We start from the raw sequence: 27275 nt of genomic DNA, 5'->3' as shown, positions 1-27275 counted from the left end.
CAGCGCAACAAGAATATTTCCAGAATTAGATCATTCTTGTCAGCTGCTGAGTTGCATTTATTTCACCCGCCTTGATTAAGGCTAAATGGACAGATACTTTACTTGGCTTTTATTGGAGCACCGAATGCGCTTTCTTACAACAAGCCTCGTTCAAGTGGTTTTTTTTGGGCCTAGCTTTCAGACATACTCTCATGGATGCATTTGGATGTGCAGATGCTCAGAAGCAGACTACAGAAGCCGGGGATTGAACCACCAACCTCGAGATTAGTAGACGATCCACTCTACCTACTGAGCCACACCAGTCATCATAACTAAAGCATTTCCTCTGGGATTAATAAAGTTGTCTGATACTGATCCTGATTGTGATATAAGAAGATAATACTTTTTATAACAGCATCAGTCAGAGCTCACATCACCGACTCAAGCTGATCCAGAACTCTGCTGCCTGGATTTTAACTGACACCATGAACACATCACTCCAGTTCTGGCAAATTTACACTGGCTGCCTGTTAAATGCCAAATTGATTTTAAAATCTTACTAATCATTTTTAAAGCACTAAGTGGCCTTGCTCCAGAGTACATTAAAGATTTATTTACCTCTTATGTGCCTGGGTGTTAAATTGGTGAATGGTTATTCCAGCATCTTGGCTAGTAATCAAAGAGCTCCCGAGCGGTGGGACCACTGAGATCAGAGTGGCCACGTCTTGATTGTTTTTTAAAAGTATTCTCGGGAGGGGGGGGTTGATGTGCATATGTTTAATTTGTTTGAAACACTTTGTAATTTTGAGAAAAGTGCTATAGGAATAAGGTTTTTTAATTGTAATTACTAAGAAGGCAGGAAAGACTGATACAGAGGATGGAAAAGTAACAAAGACGAGAGGTCAAAGGAGGTGACCAGGAATGATAAAACTCTACAGGGAAATAAAAAATTAACAGGACAACCCAGAGCCACGGCCATTAAAACTTTAATTTTAGTGAAATAAAGTGCGAGTGTGAACGCCGGTTCTATGTGTCTCTCTGTCACCCTCCAACAGAAGAAAGACGTGCGCATGCTGCGATTCATCCAGGAAGTCAACACCACCACCCGATCCTGTGCATTATGGGACTTGGAGGAAGAGACAGACTACATCGTGCATGTCCAGTCCATCTCCATGTCTGGGACGAGCCCACTGAGCGAACCGCTGCGCTTCCGGACACCGAAGGAGGCCGAGACTCAGGCCTCTAAGAGTGAAGGTGAAGCGTGACAGCGCCACGCATGCATACGCATCCACACAAATACACTCAGTCACCCAACACGTCCACACTTAAAAGAAAAAAACCCTGGATCTGTCTGTTTTCCAGACATGACTGCAGCAGGGACTTGGCCTTTTGACAGCATTGTGACTGATTTTGTCCAAAGACCAATAAAAATCAATAGAAACACAAACCATGAAATGAAATTTCACAAGAAAGTGCTCTTGAAGCTTGCCCCCCTCTAACCACAACTCGGGAGTAGAAGAGCTGAGAGGGATGCATACTTCACTGTGTATCGACTTGCCTTCGTGGGCCTCACCCTGCACGCACTCTGCACAACTGCACTGTAAACCAAAATGAGGAAAGGCATTTATCAGACGCAGGGAGGAGGCTGTGTGAGCTGTGAGGGGTGGGGAATCGATGTGCTTTTGGCTGAGGCGCTTCTCCAACTATTCTTCCTCTCATTTACACTCATGTCTCATGTGAGCTGCAGCTACACTCCGATACTTCGCAGAGTGTTGAGCCAGAAAGAGTCTGAACTTCTGTTCTGGTGGCGAGCGGGCTGGCAGAGGCATGTAGAACACAAAAGCAATCATTGCAGAGCGGTGAGGCAATGCTCTCGCCACCGCCGAGGCCTAATTAGCACCGGATGTGTTGTCTGTGTGTTATTTGTGTAGCTGAGAAGAATTTACAGAAATCAATAACAGCACAGATAAACTTGTGCACTTTCATAGCAGCCTGCTTCTGTTCCTGTTTGTGCACGTGCTCGTTTCTTTGAGATTTCAGGACAGATCTTCTCTCCTGCTGTTTTCAAAACCCTCAAAGGCAGAACAATGACTTCAAAATAAACACAAGTGCTTCGTATCCACAATCGCACACTCTGAGTTTTACCAGGGGCAGAAAAACAGAAAAATCTATTAAATTATAACTAAAAATAAAACTTGTCCAATTCTGTGTCAGTCCATAGCTTTTGTTAATGAACCAACTGTTGACACAGCTGTTCCTGCACCAGGGGACGCTGCTTTTAATCCATAAACCACAAAAGCTGTTGAATCACCAGTATAAATTAATATATAAATTTAGGTCATTTAGATTTTTTTTTATAGAAGCTCAATGATCAAAATTATTTAGAATAGGGAAGAAACGTGACGTAACGTGCAGGTTGGTGTCAGACGGGCTGGTCTGAGTGTTTCAGAAACTGCTGCTGTCAACCATCTCTAAGGTTACAGAGAATTGTCCAACAAAGGTAAAATATCCAGTGAACAGCAGTTCTCTGGACAACAGAAAACTGGAAACCGTTGCCTGGTTTGATATGTCATGATATCCAGATCAAAGGTTAGCATAAACAACATGAAAGCAAGGATTCATCCTGCCTTGTAGCAACAGTCCAGGCTCTGGCACACTTTGGCCCTCTTAGTACCAACCGAGCATTGTCTAAAACACCACAGCCTACCAGAGTGTTGTTGCTAACCATGTTTATTCCAATCACAGCCAACAAACTGGTTGGTTAAATATGGCCTCCACAGTCACCAGATCTCAGTCCAACAGCAGACCTTTGTGATGTGCTAGAATGTGAGATTTGCATCATGGTGCAGCTGACAAATCTCCAACAAGTATTTGAGGCTGTCGGTGAGGAATGTTTTCCGTACCTTTTGAAACTGTGCCATGAAGAATTACGGCAGTTCTGAAAGCAAAAGGAGGTCAAACCTCCTGATCTGGATGAATCATTGACCTCTAACCTCAGCATTAACTTGAAAACAGGTGATAACAGGTGGACCATTGCTTTGCAATGGTTTTCCTACATGCAGCTGAAAAGCTTGCAAGAAGCATTTTAATTTTAAATGAGGACAAAAAGTGGCCCAACTTAACCTCAGGATAAAGAAAGAGCTCCTGTCTTTATGCCGAGCGAACTTTCTCCTGGTATTTCCTTCATATTAACTTTTGTTGTTGCTCAGACTAGTCAGACTGGTGTGATGTAATTAGTAAGCTTTGGAGATGCAGGTAGGTGGATGTGGTTACATTTTTACACAGAACACAGATAGATGCCGTACAGACAAGAGAATATTAGCAGTCTTCCCGTGTAACTCTCAGTAAGAGAGCAAATTATTTCCCAAAAGGTCGAGAAGCACGGGTCATGTGTGTGTTCCAGAGTGCGACCTCCCGCTTTCTTAAATGAGTCGGGTGCAGGAAGTCTGCCTGATCCAAAAATCAGCAGGATTTGCACAGACACACACACAGAGCCCCTAATTTGCTGAAAAATGCTGCTTCACACATTTGAAACTATCACAAAGCAAATATCCACAGAGAGCACGTCTGTGATTCATCATCCTTCACTTGTACTCAACAACAGCTTCACGGTTTAGCGCGACGACACACATCCGTCTCGGTCTCATTTGTGCTGCTTGCTCAAGGATGTCTGTTTAATTAGTGTAGCTGTGTTGAAACAATAAAAGCTTTGATGGAAGATGAGAAGGTGTTCTTCACTCAACATTTTGTAATTTATTAGAAAATCGCTGTGGGTAGGATTTGGGATCTGGTATCTAGTATAAAGGGTAATTTTAGTTTAGAGCAATCTTCTTAAATCCACCCAGATATGTTTGGCTTTTATGATGAAACACTTTGTCTTTCTCTAACAAGACAAATGGTCGTCATTTACCACTACATCATTTTTCGCTCATAATCCTGCCAATTTCCCATCAGAAAAAACGGCTGAGCTGTGAGTCCAGACAGTGGGACCAGAGCTGTTCACTTATTGAGAATGACGCGAAGAGAGAGAAGGAGTTTGTCTTTCACTGCGGATAATTGCACAGGGTACAGAGTGTGGAGGGAGAGTGTCTCAGAGCTTCTCTTAGTCCTTTGTCTCTGTATGACAGGCGAACGTCCCGAGAAGCAGAGAGAGGCTTTCACCGTCCCCGCTCAGCTGCTCAGCCCTTCTGTTCTGCAGTATCACGCTGATCTCAGTGGAAAGAGCAAAGGATGAGCCTGAAATGGTGGATTATTCCGCATTTCTTCTCGTTTCCTCTTTCACAATGGGTTTAAGCTTCAGGAGATCAAAGGAAGTAAGAGAGAGATGAAGGGAGAGGGGAAAACAGAACAACCTGTTCACAAAACAGCAGGAAGAGAGGAGGGGAAACGGAGAGTGACTGACAGAAGCAGCCACGGCAAAACAGGACAGAGAAATCCTGAAAATTAAATTCTGCTGTCAGAAACACAGTGTGTGTGTGTGTGTACCTGTTTAGATATCTTTGTGAGGACCAAAAATTAGAATGTTACTATACTTGTGGGGACCAGCAGTCACTCGTGAGGACAAAAGAGCCTGTCCCCCCGTGTTTGAAGGCATTTTTGAGGGTTAGGGTAAGCGGCTAGGGAAAGCATTATGTCAATTAGATGTCCTCACTAAGACATGAAAACGAGAATGTGTGTGTGGGGCACAGACGTACCTATACAACCTCTCAAGGAAATTTACAGACTCGCAAACATGGAGAATACAAAGTTCTGGTGAAAAGGTTCGTCTCCTCAGATCTAATAAAGGTAGAAACTTCTCTCTGAAAGCCTAGAATTTGAGAGAGAGAATTTTGATCTGTACGTGAAAACTGGGCTGCAGTAAAATACTGGAAGATATTTCCCCTAACAGCAACCGTCAGCTCAGCTGGAAGCCTGGAAAAACACTCCCGGGGTATATTTTAAACTGAGTCACATAAAGCAGAAGAAGGATCCTGTGGCTTTGCTGCTTTATAGAAATAAGTTGACTTTGTTTTGGCAAAAATCAATCAGTTGCTTTGCTTCTCCCACAAAACGCTACGTCCAGATGAACAGATTCAACTTTTGGAGAATCAGTTGCTTCCTCCCAATAATGAAATAAGAAAAATCAATTGCAAGCTAATTTTTATGCGTTAAGGAGGAAAGCCGGGATGTTTTTAGCCGACCTTGGGTTAAAAACTTGAAACAGAAAGAATCAACATATGCACAGCATGTTACATAAATATGAAGTGGCACATGTGTTTGAACGAGACTGTGTATAAAAGTCCGCCTTGTTCTTTTATGAGGATCCATCTTGAGTGAAACCTTTTCTTTATCTCCATCTCATGTTTGAATACTGCACAGGGGGAACCTGACTGAGAAACAGAGTATCGTGTCATGAGTACGACCCTGGACCTGGAAACCAGAAAGGGGGGAAAAAATGATTTTTTTCTTTTAAGCCAAAGCTGAGAAATCTGACTCGTTCTTCATCAACATGACATCAGAGACAAAATGAGACAAGCAATTTTTTTTAAATTAAATTAATTTAAAAAAGACCACTTTTCCTGTTTTCTGTTTTGTTCGTTTTCCCTGTTTGGAAGTGAAGAGTGAAGAAAGGCAAACAGATGAGCAGGAAGTGAAAGTAAATATAAAAAAGCTGCTCATACGTTGTTTCTTAAAGGCTGTGTTTATCTTTCATCAGTAAGTTTGAGATGTTATTCAGTTACATAATCTGAATTGATAATCGAAGTCTGCATGCTTCCTAAGTTGTGCCAAAAAAGAGCAGCAGCAGTCCGGACATATCAACAAATAATTAATTAATTGTTTGACAAAATAAGGCCAGATGATGGAGGAAGTAATTACATCCTTTAGGCTACATACATTTTATTATTTATTAAAGCCACACGTTAAAAATGTAGTTTAAGCTGCAGTCACACACAGCAAAAGAGTTGTTGGAGACGCTGGCACAAACAAAATTATATCAAGCGTGTTCCCAAAACATAGTTGGTTAAATCATACAAAAAAATCTAAACCTTGGACCAACAAAAGAGGTAAAAATAACAGAACTCTACTCAAAGTTAACAACAAACAATACTGATAACGCAAACTGACCTAAGAAGGCAAAGGGGAAACTTAAATAGTGGCTGATCAGCCCACGAAAACACAAAAAAGGGGTAAAACACACAAAACCTAACTGAAACTAACATAACGAACTCCAATTCCCCCCCCCATGATCCCAAGTTATGGAATGAGCCAATTTGCAGTTTTCCATCTAGGCTTGCTCCGCCCCTTTTCCACCTCTTGGCTCCTCAATCAAGGGACTGGAGCAGCTGCAACTGAGGTAACTCAAAAAACAAAGAGATTCAATCATAAATAACAGTGTAAACTAAAATGTGTGCACTTCTTTTAGAATACAGTGTTATGTGAATTAATTCTAAGCCAAAACCAGTTATTTCCTGTAAATTAAATCCTATATCCTATATCAAAAGAAAGAAAATGTGAATGCAGTGGTGTGTATTCGGTGGATATTACCACTGTGTGGCTTTAACTGCAGCCATCAGTGTGTCACAATGGCAATAAAACAGTCAATAAGTCATTCTGCTATTAGCCTTTAAATAGGGTCAAGTTGGCACTTACATGTAATCTGCATGTGCTAGTATAACAATCAACTATGATAAGTCAGGGAAATTTGCAAACCTGTTGTGATCAGCATAAACACAAATTCACATTAACTTTTTAGCTTCAGAGTCCAGCCAGAACCTCGAAGATGTGGAACAGAAATTTAGAAATTGCTCCTCAAATACTGACGCAGTTGCTGCATGACAGCAATTTAACTGCAAAATTACACAGCGGCTTGGCAACTTTGCTTTGATATGGGAACATAACAACAATGCAACCAACTGGTAAGAAGCTGAGTTGAGTCCCAAGTGCAATTTTATGACAGTCTCCCTGCATTTATAAATTTGACAACAATTATATGGAAAACTCCCACAAAAACAAAAACTGGGAAACCAATTAAAAGCAGTGAGCTGAAACAACTTCTATAATCAGTTGCTGGACAAATTCAGAGCTACTGCCAGGTAATCACGGATATTCCATAGTTACACGGAGCTCGCTGTCCTATTTTTACTAATAAACTGTCTTTAACTCTTAAGCTCCCTACTGCAGAATTCGTGACAACCATTTGCATTGGTGTGGTAACAATAAAATGTATTTGCAGCGTGGTCGTCCTGCTTTCTGCCTCTGTCAACAAGCCTCATCAGACATTAAGCACCCATCCTTGACTCTTCTACTCACTTGTTAGTCCCTCTCACCTCACAGAGATGTAAGTGGAGAAGAGTAGATGCAACAGCCGCTGAACAGAATGAGACATGCTGGCCTCAGAGCCTCAATGATGTGAATAAAATGTTTGACGTATCTGCATCATAAACAGTTTTGTTACGGCTGGATTTTATGATCTCAGGTGGAACAGTGTTTATACTTCATGCCGCTTTTAATTAAATTCACGGCATGGTAAGATGTGACAGGATATAATATTTTTTAATCACGCAGAGACAGTGAAAAGGAGAAAGTCTGATCATCTTAAATAACTAAGAAACAAAAAGCTTTGAGCTTTTAAACCATGATTGATCTGTCCCAGCTGTGCACTGCACCTCTTTTATACACTGAAGGTAAAAACACTTCTGCAAAGGATGCACCTGTGTGTCCTCAATTACATCTCCTCCTACAGACTCCCCTCTCATCTGTCCTCCAGATGCATTTAAGGAACCGAGAGATCCTTCATCACAGCGTAATGAGACCGATTTCTGGGTTACAGACATGAGGATGGACATTTAGACCTCAATAGAATAAAAAATAAATCAGTCTCCTTTTAAATGAATGCTATTCATTAGTTTCCAAAATGCTCTTTCCATGGGAGACGACTTTTAAAAGGCCAACAAGGCTAAAATATTAACACTAAATGGAACTTATTGATGGCTGTAACAGATAAAACCCGCCTGGTGTCTGGATCTTGGTCAGAAAGCATCAGAGGTGTTTTAGAGCAATGCAGTGAGCCCCAGTGAGGCCAGCTTGCAACAGTGTCAGGTGCCCAGGGCTGCTGTACTTTGATTATTTAATACAAGGCAACAGAGGCCGATTGATCAGCAGAAATGCTTGATGCTAAAAGCTACCGGAGCGTGGGTTTCCTGCCACACCGGGCCCTCCAAATGTCACACACTGCATCTAATAAGAGTGCTCTCCACGCTGCAGTGAACTTTATATCAAGCCTGTGACTTCCTCAGCACTCAGCATTGAGGAAGAGTTGTTTGTGCTGTTGTTTTGCTCAGTGGAGGTCTGCAGGCACCCACAGGCAGACTTTTCTCTTGATGGTCATGACTTCAAAGATGGAATTTTATTAAGGCTGGTGTAATTAAAGAAGACCTATTGTGTTCATTTCCAGCTCCATATTTCTATTCTTGGATTAGAGAAGCCTTTAATGTTTCACAGTCCAGTGGGAGTATGTTGAGCCTCTCAGATTATCCTCTGTGTAAAAGGGGCCATTTTAGTTCCTTTCCCCATCTCTTTTAGCTAACTTTCTAAAGCCAAGAGCAGAGTAAAACTGTCTGAAACAGTGCTTGGTGAGAGCAGGGTGCAGTCTGACCTCACTTGTACATACTCATATGTAGCTGCAACTGCAGAAGCAGTTCAGAAGCAGCTGGATAGCGTAGTGGTAAGACTACACGCCTTTGGAGCAGGAGTCACAAGTTCGATTCCTGCTTGGGTGAGTCTGTATCCAGTAAGGGTTACATTCCATTCCTATGCAATCTTCCACAACACACATCACATGCTACGGCAAGGGGGAGCCAGGACGCCAGGTCAGGGGGGAGGTTGCGCTGCCTCCCAAGCTAGGAGAGGGACCAGCTGTGTATATTTTTATTTGTGGATAGAACAAGATAGTATAATCTTTATTTAGTATCTATTAGTACTATCTTTATCATCTTTAATCATTCTTCATTAGTATCTTTTGTTTATCATTCAGTCATTCATCTTGAATAAAAGATTCTTGAACTTATTTTTTCTTTCCAAACATGTATTCTTCAAATAGTGTTTTTGTTTTGTTTTCTTTGTTCTTGTTTATTACATGTCCACTTGGGTGTACATCACCACGTTTGGAGTATGGAGTGACACATCAGTGTCTAGTTCTGTGGTTTATGTGCAAGTATACCAACACTGACACAAATACTTTGCATTAGCTGTCCTCTGCAGTGACCACTATGCATGAAGGGGATATATACAGTGGTCCCTCACTATAACGCGGTTCACCTTTTGCGGTCTCGCTGTTTCCTGTTTTTTTTTTTTTTGTTTTTTGTTTTTTACAGCGCATTGTGTTCTGCGTCCTGATTGAGTCACAAAGGTCTACAGCCAATCTCCTCCGTGCCATGTGTCTCCTGTACAGTACAGAATGCGTTCAGCTTTTCAAATTTACATAAATCTTCGATGCAAGCTGTACTGTATGTTTGCAAGTTTTCTCCCCAACAACAACAACGTCGATGAAACATTTTGCATCGTCAAAGGGACCTGCAGGTGCCTTGGGTTTCATTCTATAATACTGGACTTATTTTTCTTGAAGGTTTGAACTTTAAGTGTTTAAACAAGAGAGAAAAGTGTGAAAATGTTCGTGCCTGTCTGAGAAAAGCGTATACAGTGTGTAGTGAGGGGTTTTACAGCCTTAAAACATATATAATAATTGTAAAAAATAAAGTTGGCTACTTGGTGGATTTCACCTATTGCGGATAAACGAGGGACCACTGTAATATATATTGTCTGTAGTGTTAGTTAGATTAGCCTATATTAAAAAACTATTTCCTGTTTCCTCTAAAATCTTTTTTAGACGAAGTAACAATGGAAGAAGTGGGACAGACGACCCAGCTGAGGGCTGGGGAGCTCATCATCATCGTGGTGGTACTCATCATGTGGGCAGGTGAGGACAAACCTGTTCAGTAAACCAGGATCAGATGGCCTTTGTGTGGATTACACTCGATTTTCCCAATTTTCTCTAAATACAACACAAAATCCAGCTTTTAATGTTCAGACGATAACAATACCCGGATTTGTCCGATCATGAATGCAAACCGTCTCTCCCCCAGGTGTGATCGCCCTCTTCTGTCGCCAGTATGACATAATCAAAGACAACGAGCCCAACAACAACAAGGACAAAGCCAAAAACTCCTCAGAGTGCAGCACTCCCGAGCATCCGACGGGGGGGCTGTTGCGCAGTAAGGTATAACCCACCCCCCTCCCCTCCTCCTCTCCCTGGGTGTCTCCCCCTCAGCGGCACCGGGCAGGTGAATGGTCCCGGCCACTTCTAGACTTTTCTTCCACTGACACTTCATATGCTCCCATGGTGTCATCTGAGCGTCAGGCTAAAGCTGAACATTGCTCCAACATGGCGCCATTACGTGCATGACTACGCAGCATCAGCTCACAGCAGCCCTCGAGTCATGGCTTCCGATAAGTTCTAATTGATCAATGCACAGAACCCATTTCATAACCATGTATCGTGTGCCGACAGCACAAGTCCAGAACTAATCTTTATTCCTTTCACCCTCCTACAAACATCAATAAAGCATCCAAGTAACAGCAGAGGCATCCTCATACTCATCGAATTTTATTGTGCGACTCCTGTGAGTCCTGCGGTCGTCTCATACCTGTCATCTTCTTCTCTCCTCCCACAGTTTCCCAAGAACAACAACAACAACAACAGGATGCCATCTGTCAACATCATTGAGGTGTGACTGCCAGGACGTCTTCTCTTTACCTAAAAGACTGTGTTCTCACAAACAAGCGGGCCCCTTTTAAGCCCATCTGCTTGTCAGGATGACGCTGGGACTCCGGGCCCCTCGGCAGCGCCTTCTCTCCTTTGGGCCTGGCGCCGGAGCGAGGCCGCAGGACTCCGGGCGTCGAGCACGCTCCCTCCGCCTGCGCCGGTGTGAAGAGGCAGCGGCTGCTCCGTGGTCCAGGACTACTGCACTGTGGGGCAGCAGCGATTAGAGCCGAATGGCTCCGGTGTTGGAGAGACTGCAGATAAACAGGCCCCAGGGACCAAAGCTGATAAACAGAGCCAGAGACCTTTTCATTCTCTCCGTCACCTTCTTCTCAGCGTCTTTCAGTGTGTTATCAGTGACCACCAAACCTGGGCATTTCCCTTTTCTGGGTTGAAATTGTCTCTTCTGCTTTAATCTTTTATATCCACACAACTTCATCATTACTTGTTGCATTCTGTACTCTTAAGTGGGCTGTTAGGGTGTAGTTCTTTAAACTTTTACAAGGTGCCACCAGTACAGTTTTGTTGTTCTGGTATATTTGTTTCATTGATCCCCTCTCGGGCAGAAGCTCTTTCCCATCTTGTGGATTCACGTTTTTTTTCGCCCCCTCAGGGAATCCAGACTCTACCACCTGGCTAATTTATGAGATGTTTCTAAAATGTGTTGTGAAGATGCCATAGCAGCTTTTGAGAGGGCTGCTACCAAAGCTGAATCACCAGGACTCGAGCAACAAGATAGAAACACATAAAAGGCACCTCTGATCTGAACAAATATTCACAGTAAAGTTCATGAGAAGCCAGGTTTCATCCTACTTCTTGTCCCTCGTGCTTTTATTCTGAAATGTTACATTCCATGTCCAGAATGAGCCCTTTAGTATTCCCTCGTGTCTTTCTCTCTGAGGGGGATGAATCTCAAAGCATTCTGGAGACGAGCAGAACTGCCATAATGGAGTGCATTCATCTAATTAACGAACTCTAAACGGGGCTGGACTCTCGGAGGAAGCGGTCTTTCCTCTTCAGAGACACAGAGGAGATCTCTTACATCAGCAATAACAGCCCTCAGAGGAAGTGCAGAATCGAGGACTCAAACGCTGAAGCCTCTTTGAATAAAATCCCGACCTTTCAGCATGTTGTAATGTTCAGGCAGACAAATGAACTGCACGTCCAGTTTGGAGGGAATTAACTTCGAGCAGATGATCTCCAAACGTCCTTAAGCGCTGTTGTAAAAACTTTGGTTTCCAGTGGTTAGCATGGGATTTAAAAAAAAACTTTTTTTAAAATGGGGCCCAACTTGCAACCCTACGATTTCTTTGTCACCAGACAGAAGGGCTTTTATTCAGACTTTTTCACCAATTTAAAGTCAACATGTGTGCTGAAACGTAATGGTAAATGGCACATCTGGGAGCAAAATGATGCATTCGAGGGCTGATTCAAACTCAGTAGTACTGCCTTAAAAATAATCACACCATATGATTTATCTAATAAGATAGAAGCCCCTGTATCTCTCACACCATGATATTTATCTTCCACCCAGTATTTAAATGTGTGTGCAAAGAAAAAGGGAAACATTACAGATCGATGCCATGTTGTCTGAAAAGCTGGAAGAGGTGGCTGGCCTTTAATGTGTAAATACATTTAAAATTTCACTCGTGTTTGGTAGCGTCAGTCTGAAGAGCTTTTAATGAAATATGACAAGACTAAATGGAAGATATATAGTCTCGTATTGTAAGAGGGTACAGCTACTGCTAGTGAATTTTTTTTGTTTAGACACGGCTGTTAAAGTCCTGTTATTGAATACGTTTTTCATGGCACTCCTCTACCGTTATGTGCTTCTATTATGTCATTATGCTGTTTATGTGCATTAAAAAGAAGAGTGTTTTTGATGAGGGACAAAGCCCTGGATATTTCACATAATCACCCAGACGTGGGGTTCGAGGGCCATTCAAGCTGGGAACCCGTATCGACGGGCAGCTTCTCATTCTGTGATGCACCGACTCGTCTTCTACTGCGAACGCAACAGGTCCCGGCTCCTCAGCCTGGAGTGCAGTGGAAAAAGGAGGCAGTTAAGAGAAAAAGCAATGAACAGAATGAGTAGACTGATAACTAATGCAATGGCAGGTTTTTATCACTCACGAGCAGCGAGCCCTGCTATTTGCTGCACACCATTCCCCCGATTTCCTTCCCCAATTTCTTCCTCTTCACCGCAACTGTCACATAAGGGTTTAAAATGTGAGTCTGTCTAATGTAAAGGTCTCTCCTGACTAACACTTCTGTCTAGCCAGGACAAACTTTGGGAAATTTTCTGTGAAGTGATCACCACTTTTCTTAAAACTTGTCTAGCTGAAGGTTGAATCCGTTTTATCCCCCAGGAACATTTCCCCCAGTAGCAGACTCTCCGATCAATAGGCATCCGTCCACACAGTGAAGGATAATGACGAGCGTCGTCTCCAGATGATTTCTTTGAACATCCAACAACATATTTATCATCCGCATTCCCCGAAACAGTTAAAGTCCTTTTCTCCCTTTTGGTACCGAGTCAGCTAGCGGCGTATGAAGTTCATTTGAAAAGTTCGATGATGGTACGCTCTGTGTTGACACTGTAAATACTGTATTTGTTATTAAAGATTTAAATGTAGGGCTATTTTGGCAGGTTGTCAAACTTTACCAATAAATAGTTTGACATTTTGGGAATTTGCAGTTACACGAGAAGATCGACACTTCTCTTAGCAGCTGGTTAAATTACAGCCAACACATTCTCAAAGTAAGGCATCGAATGCCAGCACGTTGATATCCTGGGGTAGAAAATAATGCTGTTTTGTCAGATGCTACAACATGTCCCATGGTGCTGTTACCTTAACGCACCAGCCACAGCCACCATAACACAACAGTTTTAAAGACCCACAAAGTCAACATTAGGAAGTTGGAGGTTTGAGTCGTCTGCTGTTCCCATTGGGAGCTTTCCGCTTAATTCTTCAGTCACTCTTCAGCCGTTTACTGAAGGCTGGAGTCCTGCCTCTAGCGTCCTGGGTCAAAGTTCGCGCTGGGTCATTCCGCTTCACTTTCCTGTCTAACGTTTGATCCGTAAGTTAAAAAAAGAAATGCGCAGCTGTCCCAACGCGTTTGAATGCAAAACCAAGGAGCTCTATGCTAGTGTCCAAATTTAATGATTACAATGAATTTCTGTCTCACTATCCTCATAAGTCCCAAAGAACAACTGTGTGCATCTGTGAGAAACCAGCAGTTTTAACAAAACAGCAGTATTTGCCCCCCGGGAATGAGAATGGGCTGCTGGCTCAAGCAACAGTACAAACATGGGAGCGCAGTCAGTCTCTTCAACTAACTAATGGCTGAGAAAGCCATCAAGTGGATGTCTGAAAGCGCCAACCTTTTCCTTTAAGGGTTGCAGCTTCAGCAGCTGTGCGCTGGGCGAGCTCTCAAACTTATCCAACAATTTATTCATTTATTTTTACACGCAAGTGTTCGACCATGTTTAACAGCTACACAGTGGCATAACATGTCAAATTAATTAAGTGGAAGGCATCTGGGTATCTAATTAAAGTCCACTCATTACACACAGTGGGCAGTGCAGTTCGCTCAGCCCGTTCCTGCTGCTACTGAAAAACTGATTACTGGGATTTAAGTTGGCTGAAGGCGGCACCCAGCTGCTACCACTCTGACTGGAACAGGTTAAGCAAACGGTGGCCAGATGAAAAATCTTTTTCCTTAATCGCACTCGACAACCGGTGACAACAGCACGAACTCAACATTCCACAGGAGCCCTGTGGCGTCAAACCACTCATTAAAAAAGCCTGAAACCTTTTTCCCTGCTACCGTTTGTGCAAAATCAATGCCTGAGGAAAAAACAAAAACAAAAAACGATGCTCGGTTGCAGTGATGGGCCGTTTCGCAACAATTGCTGGATTTTAACAACTTACACAACATGTGTTTTGTTTTGCCTGGAAATACATGAAGTTTGACCATTTCATTATGGGATTCTTGAAATTTAGGAATGAGGATGACAAAGAAGCATGGTTTAGTAAAAATTAACTGCTTTACTAGCTATCACGTTTATATTCATTGTATGGAGTGTACAGCAGTCATTGCTTAATGAGGGCTAGCATGGTTTAACTATTATGCACAAGGTTACACAACTTCAATTATGAAGAATATGGTGTATGCTTACTTGTGTATGCTTAAATAAAATATCTAATATTTTCAAAATAAAGGTGTGTGTTTGCTCCTTGTTGGAAACCGTGAGGACAGCTGGTAAAGCACCGGAGACAAGATGCGACTGGTGATTTCTAAGCTTTAAGAAAAGAAATAAAAATTATTTCAGCAAGAAAAAAGCTTAAATTCAGCAGACTGCAACTGACAGACTTCTCCTACCTTTAAATAAAAATGCAGTTTAGTTTCACGGTTGCTGTGGAGGAATCACTTTGACAAACAGCGTCCTGCTGAAAAATTCTGCCGTCAGCGTGGTTTTGGGCGAATGCATTTCCCGTTCAGTCAGCAGCTAAGAAAACGTGCATGAATTCGTAATGGCTCAGAAATCAATTAGGCTTTAGCAGCGAAACGACAAATCACTCGAAGCCTACTCGAGTCCAACATTAGACTGCATTTGCTTTCGCATGTATCAATACGAGAGCGACCGCCGGCTCGACTGTTTGGCTGAGCAGGCGAAACGAGGCGGTGGGATTTTAGAGCTGACTCGTTATTTGTAGTCTGTTTTGACAATTCCCAACACAGCTGCAGGAAAACTGTGAGGCATGTCAGGTAAACACAAAGCTTTGTTACTGCCTCCGAAGGAAAGAGGAGGGAGAAAAAGTATAACACACAAAATAAAACACAGCTGGAAGGTGTAGATCAGCACGCCAAGTGTGCACGTGCCCTGCAGTCTGCAGTTTCACGAGGCCTTCACTGACACACACCTACCTACCTTCTGCCTTCTGGCTGACCAGGCAGGGAAAGGCTGCCCTACTATCTGCACAGACAGGATTACTTTAGCCGCATGCATTATTCAGTGGAAAAGACCCCTGCTCCGTGTTTCTGGGCCGCCTGTGTTCACCTGGGCTGTCAGAATAAAACTGACAAAAGATGCAGCATTATTCACCAAACATTAACACAGGAAGACAACTGTAGTGGGAGCTGAGCATTATTATGACGACTCTCTGACTCTAGGAAGCGAGTTCTCTGCTAAGAGCCGGTGGCACTTACACTTTTCATGCCAAGGTTTAATGAGAGCACGGTGCATTGAATCCACCGAGCACCAGAGTACAAAGATGCTGCTGCTGCTTTACAATAAAAAAACAGAGGAATTTAAACTAATATTTATGATTTAAACAACTTCGTGTTTAACCCCAAGTTGTAGTGTGTGGCCAAAGAGGTAATTTGATAAGCAGTTCAAAAGAAAAGGTATGAAATCACCGCCTTCAGGAAGATCCCTCAAACCTGAGGAGAGGTAAACGCTGCTCTATATGAATTAATGCCACACTGCGCAAAAGTCTTGAGCCACCATCACTTCTTTGTTTTGATTCCATTGAGTCAGACTTCCTAACAGGTTTTTGTTTTTTTAAGGTGGCCTTGAGGAATAGTTCTCCAGCTTTCTTTAAGGTCTTTCAAAGTGTTTCTTTGGACACTGGCTGCTTTTTCGCCCATTTTCAGTCCAGACCCTGTACCTGACCATTTTCAAAGGATTCTTTTTATTTGTTAAGCTGCTTAAAACTAAACTATGACTCACTCAAGAAAAAAAAAAAAAAAAAAAAAAAGAGAGATAACGTAAGCGACCATTTTTAATTGTATCTTTAGGCACCTTGTTAGTAGCAGTCTGTTGCAGAAACTCGTCATTTGTTCCCATTTCTTTACATGAATCTATGAAAAATGCCAAATATAACACAGGAAGTCAGGAGAGGGGGAAAACAGTGAAGCTTCTATCATGGCTACGTGCTGCATTTCAGCCAGCGGTGGTGGGATCCAGTCTAAACTGATCGAAGTTTGGTACAGTCAGATTTTGTATAAAATCATCTGGAAAGCATTTGATTGGCAAAGCTTCATTTTTCCAACATGATAATGATCCCAAACACTTCCAGTCCAGTAAAAGCAGACCTGGACAGACAAATACACAATGAAACACTACCAGTCAACAACTGGCCTCCCCAGAGTCCGAACCTCAACATCACTGAAGCAGTGTGGGATCCTCTAAGCACAGCCAACATCCAAAAAAGAGCTTTGAATGTCCTTCGAGAAGCCTGGAGAACCATTCCTGAAGACTACTCAATGAAATTATAAAAAAGCTGCCGAGAAGACTTCAGACTGTGTTGAAAAATAAAAAGGTGGTGATACCAAATAGTGACTTTCAAGACTTGCTTTACATGCTGCATTTCTATGTTTGCATCATCTTTCAATACATTGCGGTACCTCTTTCCCATTTTCATAGCAAATATAAAAATAGAAATACACAAATATTTTTTGTTTTTTTAAATGAGGGGTGGCTCAAGACTTTTGCACAGTAGTGCATCTGATCATAAACAATCAATGACACATTTTTGTCCTTTTTGACTTTATATTAAATTTGTTCAGTAGAATAAGCTTACGTTTGAATTCTATTTTTACATTTATTATTTTTTTACTCTCACACTGTTGAACACTGCCGGTGCTGCAGCTGAAGGATTGAAAATTAAAATCGTCTTACGCACATCTAAACATTAATTTGATGAAACCCAACTCAGACATGCTGTGATACTGAGAGGTCCGTTACCTTAAACACTGCAGGCTTTTCTCCACAGCTTCAAACTTCATAAAATTACAACTTTATCAATTAAGATGTCCTTTTCCAGTCGTCCTGCTAACGCACTTTTAGGTGAATATGCTTGGAGTTGGATTAACAAATCCCAGGTTGAGCTTAAAAGCTTACCCTGATTGCTGATGTTTAAGTAAGTGAAGCCAGACAGGGAAGAGATAAGTTGGATATCCTGAGCTTGTGTCACATTGCAGGAAAAAACCCCAAACACTGAGACTTCAGCTGATGCCTTTAAAAGAAAGCACAAAGGACATTTGTTTAGGCCACGATCTTAATAAACAGGCACGATTATGAAAAAATAAATTGCACTGAGCACTGTTTTATGCCCAGGGAGACCATTATAAGTCATGACACAAATCAGACACATTTAAACCACCGGTAATGTTGGACGAAGATGAAACAGCTGGTATGTGGGTGAACTGACCTGGCAGGTATGACATAACAGCCTGCCTCCATATCAAACTCAAATGTGCGTCAGTAAGTGTGCTGCAAACAGCTGCTCACAAATCCTGATGATACTGAGCACGTTTCAACTATTTAAAAAGACATTTCACGTGCCTGAAAAGCTTTTCTGCTTCTTCCCCATATCAAAATATGACAAATCCCTGATAACCTGTGATTTACCGATGCAACTTTCTCAGTCCTGCAACACCTCAGATACCTTGGCTTTGAGTATCTGTTACCTGTCAGCATTTCTCACCGTGACGATGAGGCTTGAACATCGTTTTCTAAATTGTAGATGACCGGGGAATTGCCATTAGCCACGCTTTTCAGACGTCAAAACACATCAACACTAAATGAAAAATAAGGAACAAACTAGAAAAAAGAACTTGTTAGCGTATCAAGCAGGAAATGATGTGACAGCTCGTGGGATGGTGAAGAATTTAGCAGGACAGATGGGCCTGATGTCACTTGGAAGGATGCAAGTACTGGATCAGCACACACATTAAAACATGCACCAATTTTTAAATAAAAGACAAAAGTAGAATCAAAAGAAAGAAAGAAAGAAAAAGCAAAAGTGCAACAATCAAACAGACAAACCAGGAAACCAAACACAAATTCACCCAAGAAACAGAAAAAGTGCAAATATTTGGCACGAGGCAAAACGAGCCCCATCCAGACACACACCCTCCTCCTCAGTAACCCCACTGCCTGATCCACACAGCTGCACCATACCAGAGGCCCTGCACGTATGAATACACCAATTAGCAATAACATGTACACATACTCTTTTCAGTTATTAAAACATTACTTTTATCGAGAGGAGGGGTCTCTCTGTGTGTGAGGGGCGGTGTACAGCTCTCTCAGCAGCACCCTGCACTGCACGCACCTTCTTATCGACATCAGTGGAGAGAGCTAAATATTTAAAGCGTGGCTACACTTCACTACAGCTACAGCGCTTGTGCGTGCTGTGCCTCTCTCCATGACATCTGAATGTTGCCAGCAGCGAGGCTATGCATGTCTGAAAAGGGCCCTATTACACTATAACAGTCAAGGGTTTTTTCACACAGTGTTTATTGCTCAGACATTTTAGACTCGAGGACAGTGGCATCTTTCAAACTGTTTAGGAACTTTTGAAAAGCGTTCGTGTGAGCCATAGTTCTTGCGTTGCCATTCTCGGAGCGTCATCTCTGGCTTTGTACCAAAGCGACTCTGGTAATTTCTGAAATTAAGCAGATTCAGATGGAGATTATTAAAACTTTAAATAAAGCTAAACTAAAACTTGATGTAAAACATAACATTATGTGCTTCTAAAACTAAATTTAGAAGATATTTTTATTTAATCTCTGACAAATCTGACAAAACAGTCAGGAAGCATTTGGTGAACCTTTTTTTTAAAGACAAAATAAACTCAGACTCGTGTATTCTGAATCCACAGAAATATTTCCAACAAAAGGTTGCGTACCGGCGGGTGAAGTCGGAGGGATGCTGCCACCTTTTCCCATCCTTGCCCGCTCTCTCACCAGCAACACGGTTCATCACGCTCAGCAGCTCAGACATGACACCTGATGGAGGCACAGATGTTAGAACATCAAAACTGAAGGTCACATGTGACTGAAGGGAAGAGTCATGATGAGACACAGAGGGGGGAAAAAAAACCCCACAACACAAGCTTCCAAGTGAGAGACGTTTACACGTTAACTTACATCTATAAAATAATTACTTTTAATGGAATTAGTTACAGTAAAAGTAACTGTATTACTGAGTTATTACTTTCTGTACTTCTAACTGCTCATTTAATCAATTAAAAGTCGCCAAAGCTCTCCGGACTCAGTAGCTGTGGAGCTCTAAAACTCCTCTGGCATTGACATCAGCACTAACTGTGCACCGCAAGCTTCATGGCATGGGTTTCCATGGCCGAGCAGCTCCTGTAGGTGTAATGTGTAGGTGGCCCAGTACTTAGTAATAATTTGACAGATTTATTTATTCTACCTAAAGCTTTGAAATAAATGATACAGGTAACACTACATGCTGCTTTAAGACAGACCCCTGCATGCTGTAGCTGACAATCGACCTGCAGCAAAGTTTACAAGAAAAAAAAAAAATCCACCAAGCTTAAAGGTCAAGACAGTTTTTTTATTTCTGTGTGGAGGGGAACAGAATCACTTTCCTTCACCTTTACGTTTGTTTATCGTGTGATCTGATAAAGGACTCTTACTGGCATTTTACCTGCAAGGGTTTGGATAGAGATTACAGAAACAACCGTGGCTGCTGTCAACTGTAGAAAAATGTTTTCCTTCTCTTCAGCCTGCTGCGTGTGGAGTCACAGAGGCTCCGCCATAAACAACTACAGCGCCATCCTTGCTGCTGCTGCGTCATCAACTTTCATGTCGGCTAAAAGTGAAAATGCTCAGGCTGAATCTCAGAATCACGTTTTACAGCCGACACACGTCTACATTTTAGTCGCAAACTCAAGGTAAATGTTAAATGCTTCCTTTACTGTGAAATTCTGGTACTGACAACAAGGAAAAAATAATCCTTGGCGAGGCTTACTTCAGCTAGTTTCTTCACGTGTGACTCAGTAATGGTAGAAACTTCGTCTCTGGCTCAAAAGGGCCGACCACTGACCAATCAGCTTGCCTGACATACGTCTTCGTTGTGTTTTTATTACTAGCCATCAGTGCAACATCCTGCAATTACACATATTGCATACTGCAATCACACAACACATATTCTTGGCCTATCAATCAAATTCCTTTCACTTTGCTTTGTGGCAAACTGAAACTATTTCATGAGAGTAGCTAATGTACAGCCATCAGCTGAGGAAAACAACAGCACTGAGAGCGCACTCAACAATAAAATAATTAACTAGAATTTAAAAAATGATCATTTCCTGCTCTGCGCATCACATCACCACATTAACGATTTGCTGCAGCATTCATCTCCAGTGCTTTTTACAAGAATGTTGCATTTTACTTTTGAAGCCTTTGTAGTAGGTGGCACTCATAGGGATCGTTATTTTGTAGAATATGACATGATCTGTGAAACAACAAAGATGCGCCATTCATGTGAACGCACAGGGCAAACCCCGGGTTAACTTAGTGAGTTCCTAATCAACTTTGTGTGACCACTTATCTTGATCGAGTAAGCTAATCCAGATAACAGCAAGATACCCTGGGTATGTAGATGGAGATTCATAATTCAGGGCCCAGGCCACAGGTAAAGTCCGATCCAGGTTAAAGGTTACTTTGTCAGAAAGCGAAACAATGTTTTCAATTTGTACCTTCTCCTAGAATTCATGAGCACATACTCACAGCACAGCACATGTAAAGGATCAGCTACAATCAGGCTCGGAGGACTACTGAAAAATCATTTCAGGGAGTCATTGCCATGATGTCTGCGACCATTTCACACGTTTCCTTACATGTCATAATAAAAAAAATTAACTTTCAGTTTCCTCTGAGGTAAAACATCAAAATAAATGTTTAAATAGGAAAAGAGGAAAAAAATATGGAGAGAAAAGAACAACAGGTTCCTACCATTATGTGCTCCTTGTTTCTCTTGCATGTGTCTCATTACTGAATGGACATAGAGCCTCTTTTTCTTCTCCCAGTCTGACCTCCTGCTGAAGATCACAGGCCTGAAAAGATACAAGCACATGGCCCCACAAATCTGTAAATATGAGGCTTCTAGAGAACAGGCCTCGCTCTGGTTTTTAGAGGCACTCGGTGCCTCTAAAAACCAGAGCGAGGCTAGTGTGGTCCCACTGCTCCCCCTAGAGGTACCAGTACCTTTGAGTCCCGGAGCACTTGGCAGTCCGAGCACGCGACTCTTCCTCGGGTTTTGTGGTTTGCTGGCATGGAACAACAACTTTTGATTTCACCTTGAGGAAGCACAGAATATTTGTGTATGATTGCTGGGTTATTACAGTTTTTTTTTAGCATTACAAATATCATTTATTTTAGAAAACTTTTAGAGCATTTTATTTGAACTCTTAATATGAAACAAAACCCAAACAAATATATTTTTAGTTAATCAAAATTCAGGTGGAGCTGCTGGGATACACAGAGGCACAGGAATTATGCTGACATAAGGGAGTAGTCCTGCCTTGCAATGTTATTCTCACAACCACAGGAAGGTGGGTAACAAACCCTGACACCAAACCAGGGAGAGACCCTCAGTGAGACAAAAGAGAGCTCGCCAATGTCAATCAGCTTAGAACATATCTGTGTCGATCCACTGCAGCTCAACGTTCACCTCTCCAGAAATGCCCTCGGCCACGACTGTTTGGTAGCAATATGCTGTGTAAAGAGCTCAGTCATGGCAAACACAGTGTATGGATTTATGCAGGGATATTCCTCCAAGTGCACCACAATCTGCTCCGTTCACCTAACATACCCCTGGATTAGTGAGGGTCATTCCAAGTATTACAAATGACTAGTGGTGCAACGGATCACGGTTGATCCGTAATCCGAACCGATCCCACTCCACGGTTCGGCACGCACGTGATCCAAAGATTAGACAAAGAAGGGAAAAAAACTATGTGTATGGTGCGCGTGGTCAGTCTGTCAAGCGATAGTTATGGCCAGTGCTAGCGGAGGAGCAGAGGAGTTTGCGGCATTTAAGCAGCCCTTTGCTGCCCAGTCCGACCGGGCTAAAGCTATTACAAAAGCTACTTGGGTGTTTAGCTGCAGACGGGAGGCCATATTCCCTTGTGCAAAACAAGGGGTTTAAACTATGATGAACGTGCTTGAGCCACGCTATGATATCCCGTTGCGCGTCCACTTCAGTGACAAGATTGTACCCAGGCATGTATGAGCAGGAAAAGTTTAAAGTTGTGGCTGAACTGTCCCAGGCATCTTCTGTTGCCCAACTACAAATGGGTGGACCTCCAGGTCAACGGAAAGCCACGTGACCGTGACCGCTCATTATATCACAGCGGAGTGGTAGATACAAAGCCCTGTACTGCCCTATACTGCACCTTAATTTGTTTTTATATAATTGCGTGGAATCAGTCTTGAGTTGAATGTTTTTAACAGGCAAAAAATACTTAAATAAGTTAATAAGTAAATGTTAAAATTTTGTCTTTTTTTCGCTGATCCGAAAATTGATCTGATCCGTGACTTAAAACTGTGATCCGATCTGAACCGTGAGATTTTTGATCCGTTGCACCACTACAAATGACAGACATTACTTTTGTCTTAAAATACACGTTTTCCCTTGTTTTTAAACCTCAAAAATGGACGTAGGTGCTTCGACATCACCCATCTATTTTCATCTTAGGTAACTTTATATTCTGAATCACGTTGTGATGAGTGAAGGGTGGATCTCAGTGTGAAACCACAGTTGATGAGCATACCCTCGATAACCGGCCTTTTCTGCCTCTCAAAATGATCAACATTTATAAAATGTACTTAATGTTTTATTCAACATGACCCAAAAGAATCAGCAAAGTGTTAACAGAGTTCACAGCTGAGGACTGATTTACAGTCTTTTTTCACAGCCGCAGCTATCGCCCCCTGGTGGCTGTTAAAAAGAAGGCAGGTTTAGAACACTAAGATTCGCCTTGCATACCCAGAAGATGCATCCATATTTTATAATTCCACATTGGCTTTTCAGACAAAGAGGTTACATGGGGTTAAGTCTGTTTAGGTTACGATGAAATTTCCCCTTGTGGGACTAATAAAGGTGTATCATATCATATCATATCATACCAACTTGATTGTTTATTAAGATTTCAATTAACATACATCTTCCAAATTGTCTGAGATGCACCACTGCACACGTCCCTACAAAAGCATGCTGCATTAGAATGGAGTTGAAGAGCACCACAAACTCACTGAAGTAATTTGCTTCCTGATAGAGAGATTTGGGCCAATCGGGGCCAATTCTCTGCACTTACAGCTCAGTTATGGCACTGGGCAATGTGAGGTGGACCTGTGGCTGAGATAGGAGCCATAATTGGGCCAAACATTCATTGCTATCTGGGTCAGGACAAAACTTTGATTTATTTTGATGTTCTTGTAAAAACATATATACAGAGCACTGCTGTAAAGAACAGGAGAGAGCAAAGTGACTTACCTGTACTTGAAGAGGTAAGGTATTTTCCCAGGTGTCCTCCAGATTGGTATCTTCTGTACTGCATCCAGATGACTCTGATGCCAGACTTCTGTCGCCAGCAGTGTTTGGCCTGACTGTGCCATACGGAGAGGATTCAAGCATGGGAGGACCGATATCCCACACCCCCTCAGTCTCACTTTCTAAACTCTCCACAGAGGTCACAGGCTCCATATAAGGCCCACTGACAGCAGGACTCAAGTCGTCCACTGCAACAGTAAAGCTTCCAGAGGTCACAGTTTGTTTCTTATGTTGTGGCTTGGGTGATCTTTGCGGATGACAGCCATTCTCAACCACCCTGAGACGGGGGTTTGAGTTACCAGTGAGCTGTTTAGAGTTCAATAACCCATCTCCTTTATGGTCATTTATGGAGGACAGAGATACATAGCCTCTATCATCACTGACTCTCAAACTCTCTCGTCCAACTCTTCTTTCCATCTCTTCTAAGTGTTGAACAGCAGGAAATTGTTTCTCTGGAAACGTGTTGCAATGTGGAGCTGTGCAGCTTTCTGCAGGATCCAAATTACCTGCTGCAGTACAGGTATTAATGGGACTGAGGTAACATACTGCATCTAAATCATAGTCAAACACAGGGGAAAAATTGAAAAGGATATTCTCAGATGTAATATGTTTTTGTACGATCTCTTCACCTCCTGGATCTGTGGAGGACCCACATTGCTTGATGTGCTCACAGTGTAGCCTAGAGTTCACAGGTTGTTTTACTGCACTCCCAACATTTTGCTTCTTAGGTAAAGGTTCAGGATAAGACGACGCTGATTGCTGCCCCACAAAAGGGCTGTAGTGGTCTGTAAAACACTCGAGGTCAGGGGACAAAGCCTTTGGACTAAGGGGCTTTTTTAATGGACTAACATAGCCTTCATCAGGACTGGAATAGTACAGTTTCCTTTTATTTATCCAGTTATTACGGACCTCAATTTTTAAATGATTAAATGTGGAAAACCTTCCCGACTGCTGCAGATCAGCCTTTCTGTTACAGGTCATCCTTGAATACTTGGAGAGAGGTTTCAAACATTCGAATATGGGTGGTTTCAGACAGCAGACATCACGTTGTTTCTTCTTGCTTTTTTATCCATACCTGTTGAGGGTGAAGAAATTATTTCAATATATTCAGTTATTTATGTCCTACTACACACAATTTCTGGGCTGACCACTCAAACTTTGCCGTTTATTTGTTCCTCCATTTGTGTTTAGAAAACCTAAACCTCCAATATAACAAAAGAGTTTTCCAACTTTAAACATTTAGCCAGCACAACACCAACACAAATATTAATCACAAACTCCATGAATCGCCTCCAAGTTGCTCAAACTAACCAATACACACTGTCGTATCCCAAAGCAAAACTTAAATAACACAAAGGTCACTTGTCTTGTTGTGTTGTTATGAGATCATGCAGTGCACACTCCCCAACAGATGTGAGTTTTAAAATCAATTTTTACTCACCCTGGATTTTATGAGCCATCTCCACCTGCTTTGTCAAACAAACAAAAACAAACAAAAAACCCCTATCACCAATAAAAGCACTTACCTGCATTTCCCTTTAATTTTTTAATACCTAAAGTTTCGGTTTATTAGCTTCGAGTTAGCCAAACAGTTAGCCAAATAGCCAAAATCAGTTTAGCTGAGCCCAAACGTTCCACACTTGGTTAAAGACTAACTTTTTGTTGGCCTCAGGCTAGCAGACGCTAACCCCGCGTTATTTTTTTTATATTACCTGACTTCGCACCTGCTCGGTCCTCAAAAACGTCTTTCGCATGCTCAGGGCTAACATTAGCTTTTAGCTTGTTACCTTCGTCGATATTTTGGATATGCTACAGCTGTAAGACCACATAGATAACATGAAATAAAACTCACCTCTTTCCTGGAAATTAATCTACTAGACACGCGCCCACGTGCTTTACGCACACGCTTTCCTCCCTCGGTAGCACGCACAGGTGGTTAAACACAAGGCGCACATACAGGTTAAATGAGCAGGCGACACTGCAAAGCTCAAACTTGAGTTGACGCAACAAACTGACATGAAAACGCGCACATGTTGTTTACATTAGATTCCCAAACTACAGTTCTGTGCTAACGGCTTCAGATTGGCCAGGGGCTAAAAGTACATTTAAAAAGATTAGTCTATATAGTTATTTATGTGTCTTCAGTTTAAGCCCACTCACTGGAGTAAGGTTATGATTTATATGTTAAGTGTCACTACCCTTTTATTTACTTTATTTTTAATACATGTTTATTTACATAAATATTTTAGCTGTGTTGTGTAGTTACAATGCACTGGCAGGGATATAAAGAGCTGGCCAATTAACTGTCTATTGGCATTGGTTTTATTTAGAAAGCAGTGTAAGAAAGCTGGAGATACCAATTCACTTCAGTATGGTAGAACCAGGCTCAGGGATGGGCAGCAATCTGCCATGGTTGGTTTGGGGTGAGGGGAGGAAAACAGGACAAAAGAGCCAGAGACTGTGTATAAATACAGAGGGTGAAAAGAGTTTAGTGAAGATTTAACACCTCAGTTTTATCTGAAGCAAAAAGCAGGAAAATAGAGGTCATCTTCATGTCTTTAACACATGCCTATAGTTTAATTGATGTGTCATCTGGCTTCATCGATAAATCCAGGGATCATCTGCAAATCATCTAATAATCATAAATAATGATAATAAAAATGTATTATCTCCAATTTAATACTTTTTTGGATAACCTTTTACTTTAATAAATGAAATAATTTACTTGTATTTACTTGGATTACCTAAACCTTTATGATCTGAAACAAATGACAAATATGCAAAACATTAAGTCATCAGAATGAGGGTGAATACTTCATATAATTCCTGTGTGCAACACGGTGCATTCATGCCCCAGGTTGACTTTGTTCAGGTTTTAGGTCTGTAAACTGAGGAAGCCTCACATCAGCCTCAAATTCATCTAGATGACAAATTCTTCCCAGGCCAGCTCCTCCTCCAGGGATGGATACAATATCACTTATTAGATGATTGTGCGTAATACCTTCATTGTAATCATCCTCAGTCAAGAACTATAAGAGCTATACTTTGCAATATGAAGCACCTTAAGGTAATTGTTGTTGCGAATTAGCAAATTCACCTAAGAAATTAACTGAATTTCTCGCT

General features: G+C 41.9%; 2 protein-coding genes across 7 annotated transcripts in view; one reads left to right on the top strand and one right to left on the bottom strand.

Annotated features, from left to right (window-relative positions):
- Positions 1-16278, top strand: part of fndc5a (fibronectin type III domain containing 5a) — a 41128-nt gene extending 24850 nt beyond the window's left edge. For 2 of the 3 annotated variants that reach the window (XM_039603806.1, XM_039603807.1), the window contains exons 3-6: positions 1035-1233; positions 9845-9934; positions 10101-10234; positions 10689-16278. In XM_039603806.1, coding sequence (XP_039459740.1) covers positions 1035-1233; positions 9845-9934; positions 10101-10234; positions 10689-10748 — 483 coding nt within the window. In that variant the 3' untranslated portion in view covers positions 10749-16278. Of the gene's footprint in view, positions 1-1034; positions 1234-9844; positions 9935-10100; positions 10241-10688 lie in introns of those variants that run through there. The other variant, XM_039603808.1, reaches the window with a different exon arrangement.
- Positions 16279-19079: 2801 nt separating this feature from the next.
- Positions 19080-26200, bottom strand: LOC116311054. Of its 4 annotated transcripts, none has more exons than XM_039603804.1 (7): positions 26005-26200; positions 25594-25618; positions 24096-25227; positions 21806-21897; positions 21554-21654; positions 19480-19579; positions 19080-19236 (listed from the first exon to the last, which is right to left on the bottom strand). In XM_039603804.1, the coding sequence occupies exons 3-7, from the start codon at positions 25131-25133 to the stop codon at positions 19104-19106; spliced, it is 1464 nt and encodes a 487-aa protein (XP_039459738.1). In that variant the 5' UTR covers positions 25134-25227; positions 25594-25618; positions 26005-26200; the 3' UTR covers positions 19080-19103. The 4 variants fall into 4 exon arrangements, with proteins under 4 accessions (XP_039459738.1, XP_031583922.1, XP_031583920.1 ...); XM_031728062.2 differs by lacking the exon at positions 25594-25618 and having other exon boundaries at positions 24096-24661; positions 24782-25227; XM_031728060.2 differs by lacking the exon at positions 25594-25618.
- Positions 26201-27275: the final 1075 nt, after the last annotated feature.

The sequence above is a fragment of the Oreochromis aureus genome, linkage group 19, assembly GCF_013358895.1.
Source record: "Oreochromis aureus strain Israel breed Guangdong linkage group 19, ZZ_aureus, whole genome shotgun sequence".
NCBI classification, from domain to species: domain Eukaryota; kingdom Metazoa; phylum Chordata; class Actinopteri; order Cichliformes; family Cichlidae; genus Oreochromis; species Oreochromis aureus.
This window is presented reverse-complemented; position numbering and strand designations above follow the sequence as displayed.

Bases quoted from the DNA above. Each gene is read 5' to 3' on its own strand.
- LOC116311054 (XM_039603804.1), bottom strand. From the start codon at position 25,133: ATGACCTGTAACAGAAAGGCTGATCTGCAGCAGTCGGGAAGGTTTTCC. The intron at 21,655-21,805 runs GTACTGGTACCT...GTATCTTTTCAG, and splicing joins AAGTGCTCCGGGACTCAAAG to GCCTGTGATCTTCAGCAGGA. The intron at 19,237-19,479 runs GTACGCAACCTT...GCTTAATTTCAG, and splicing joins CCCTCCGACTTCACCCGCCG to AAATTACCAGAGTCGCTTTG.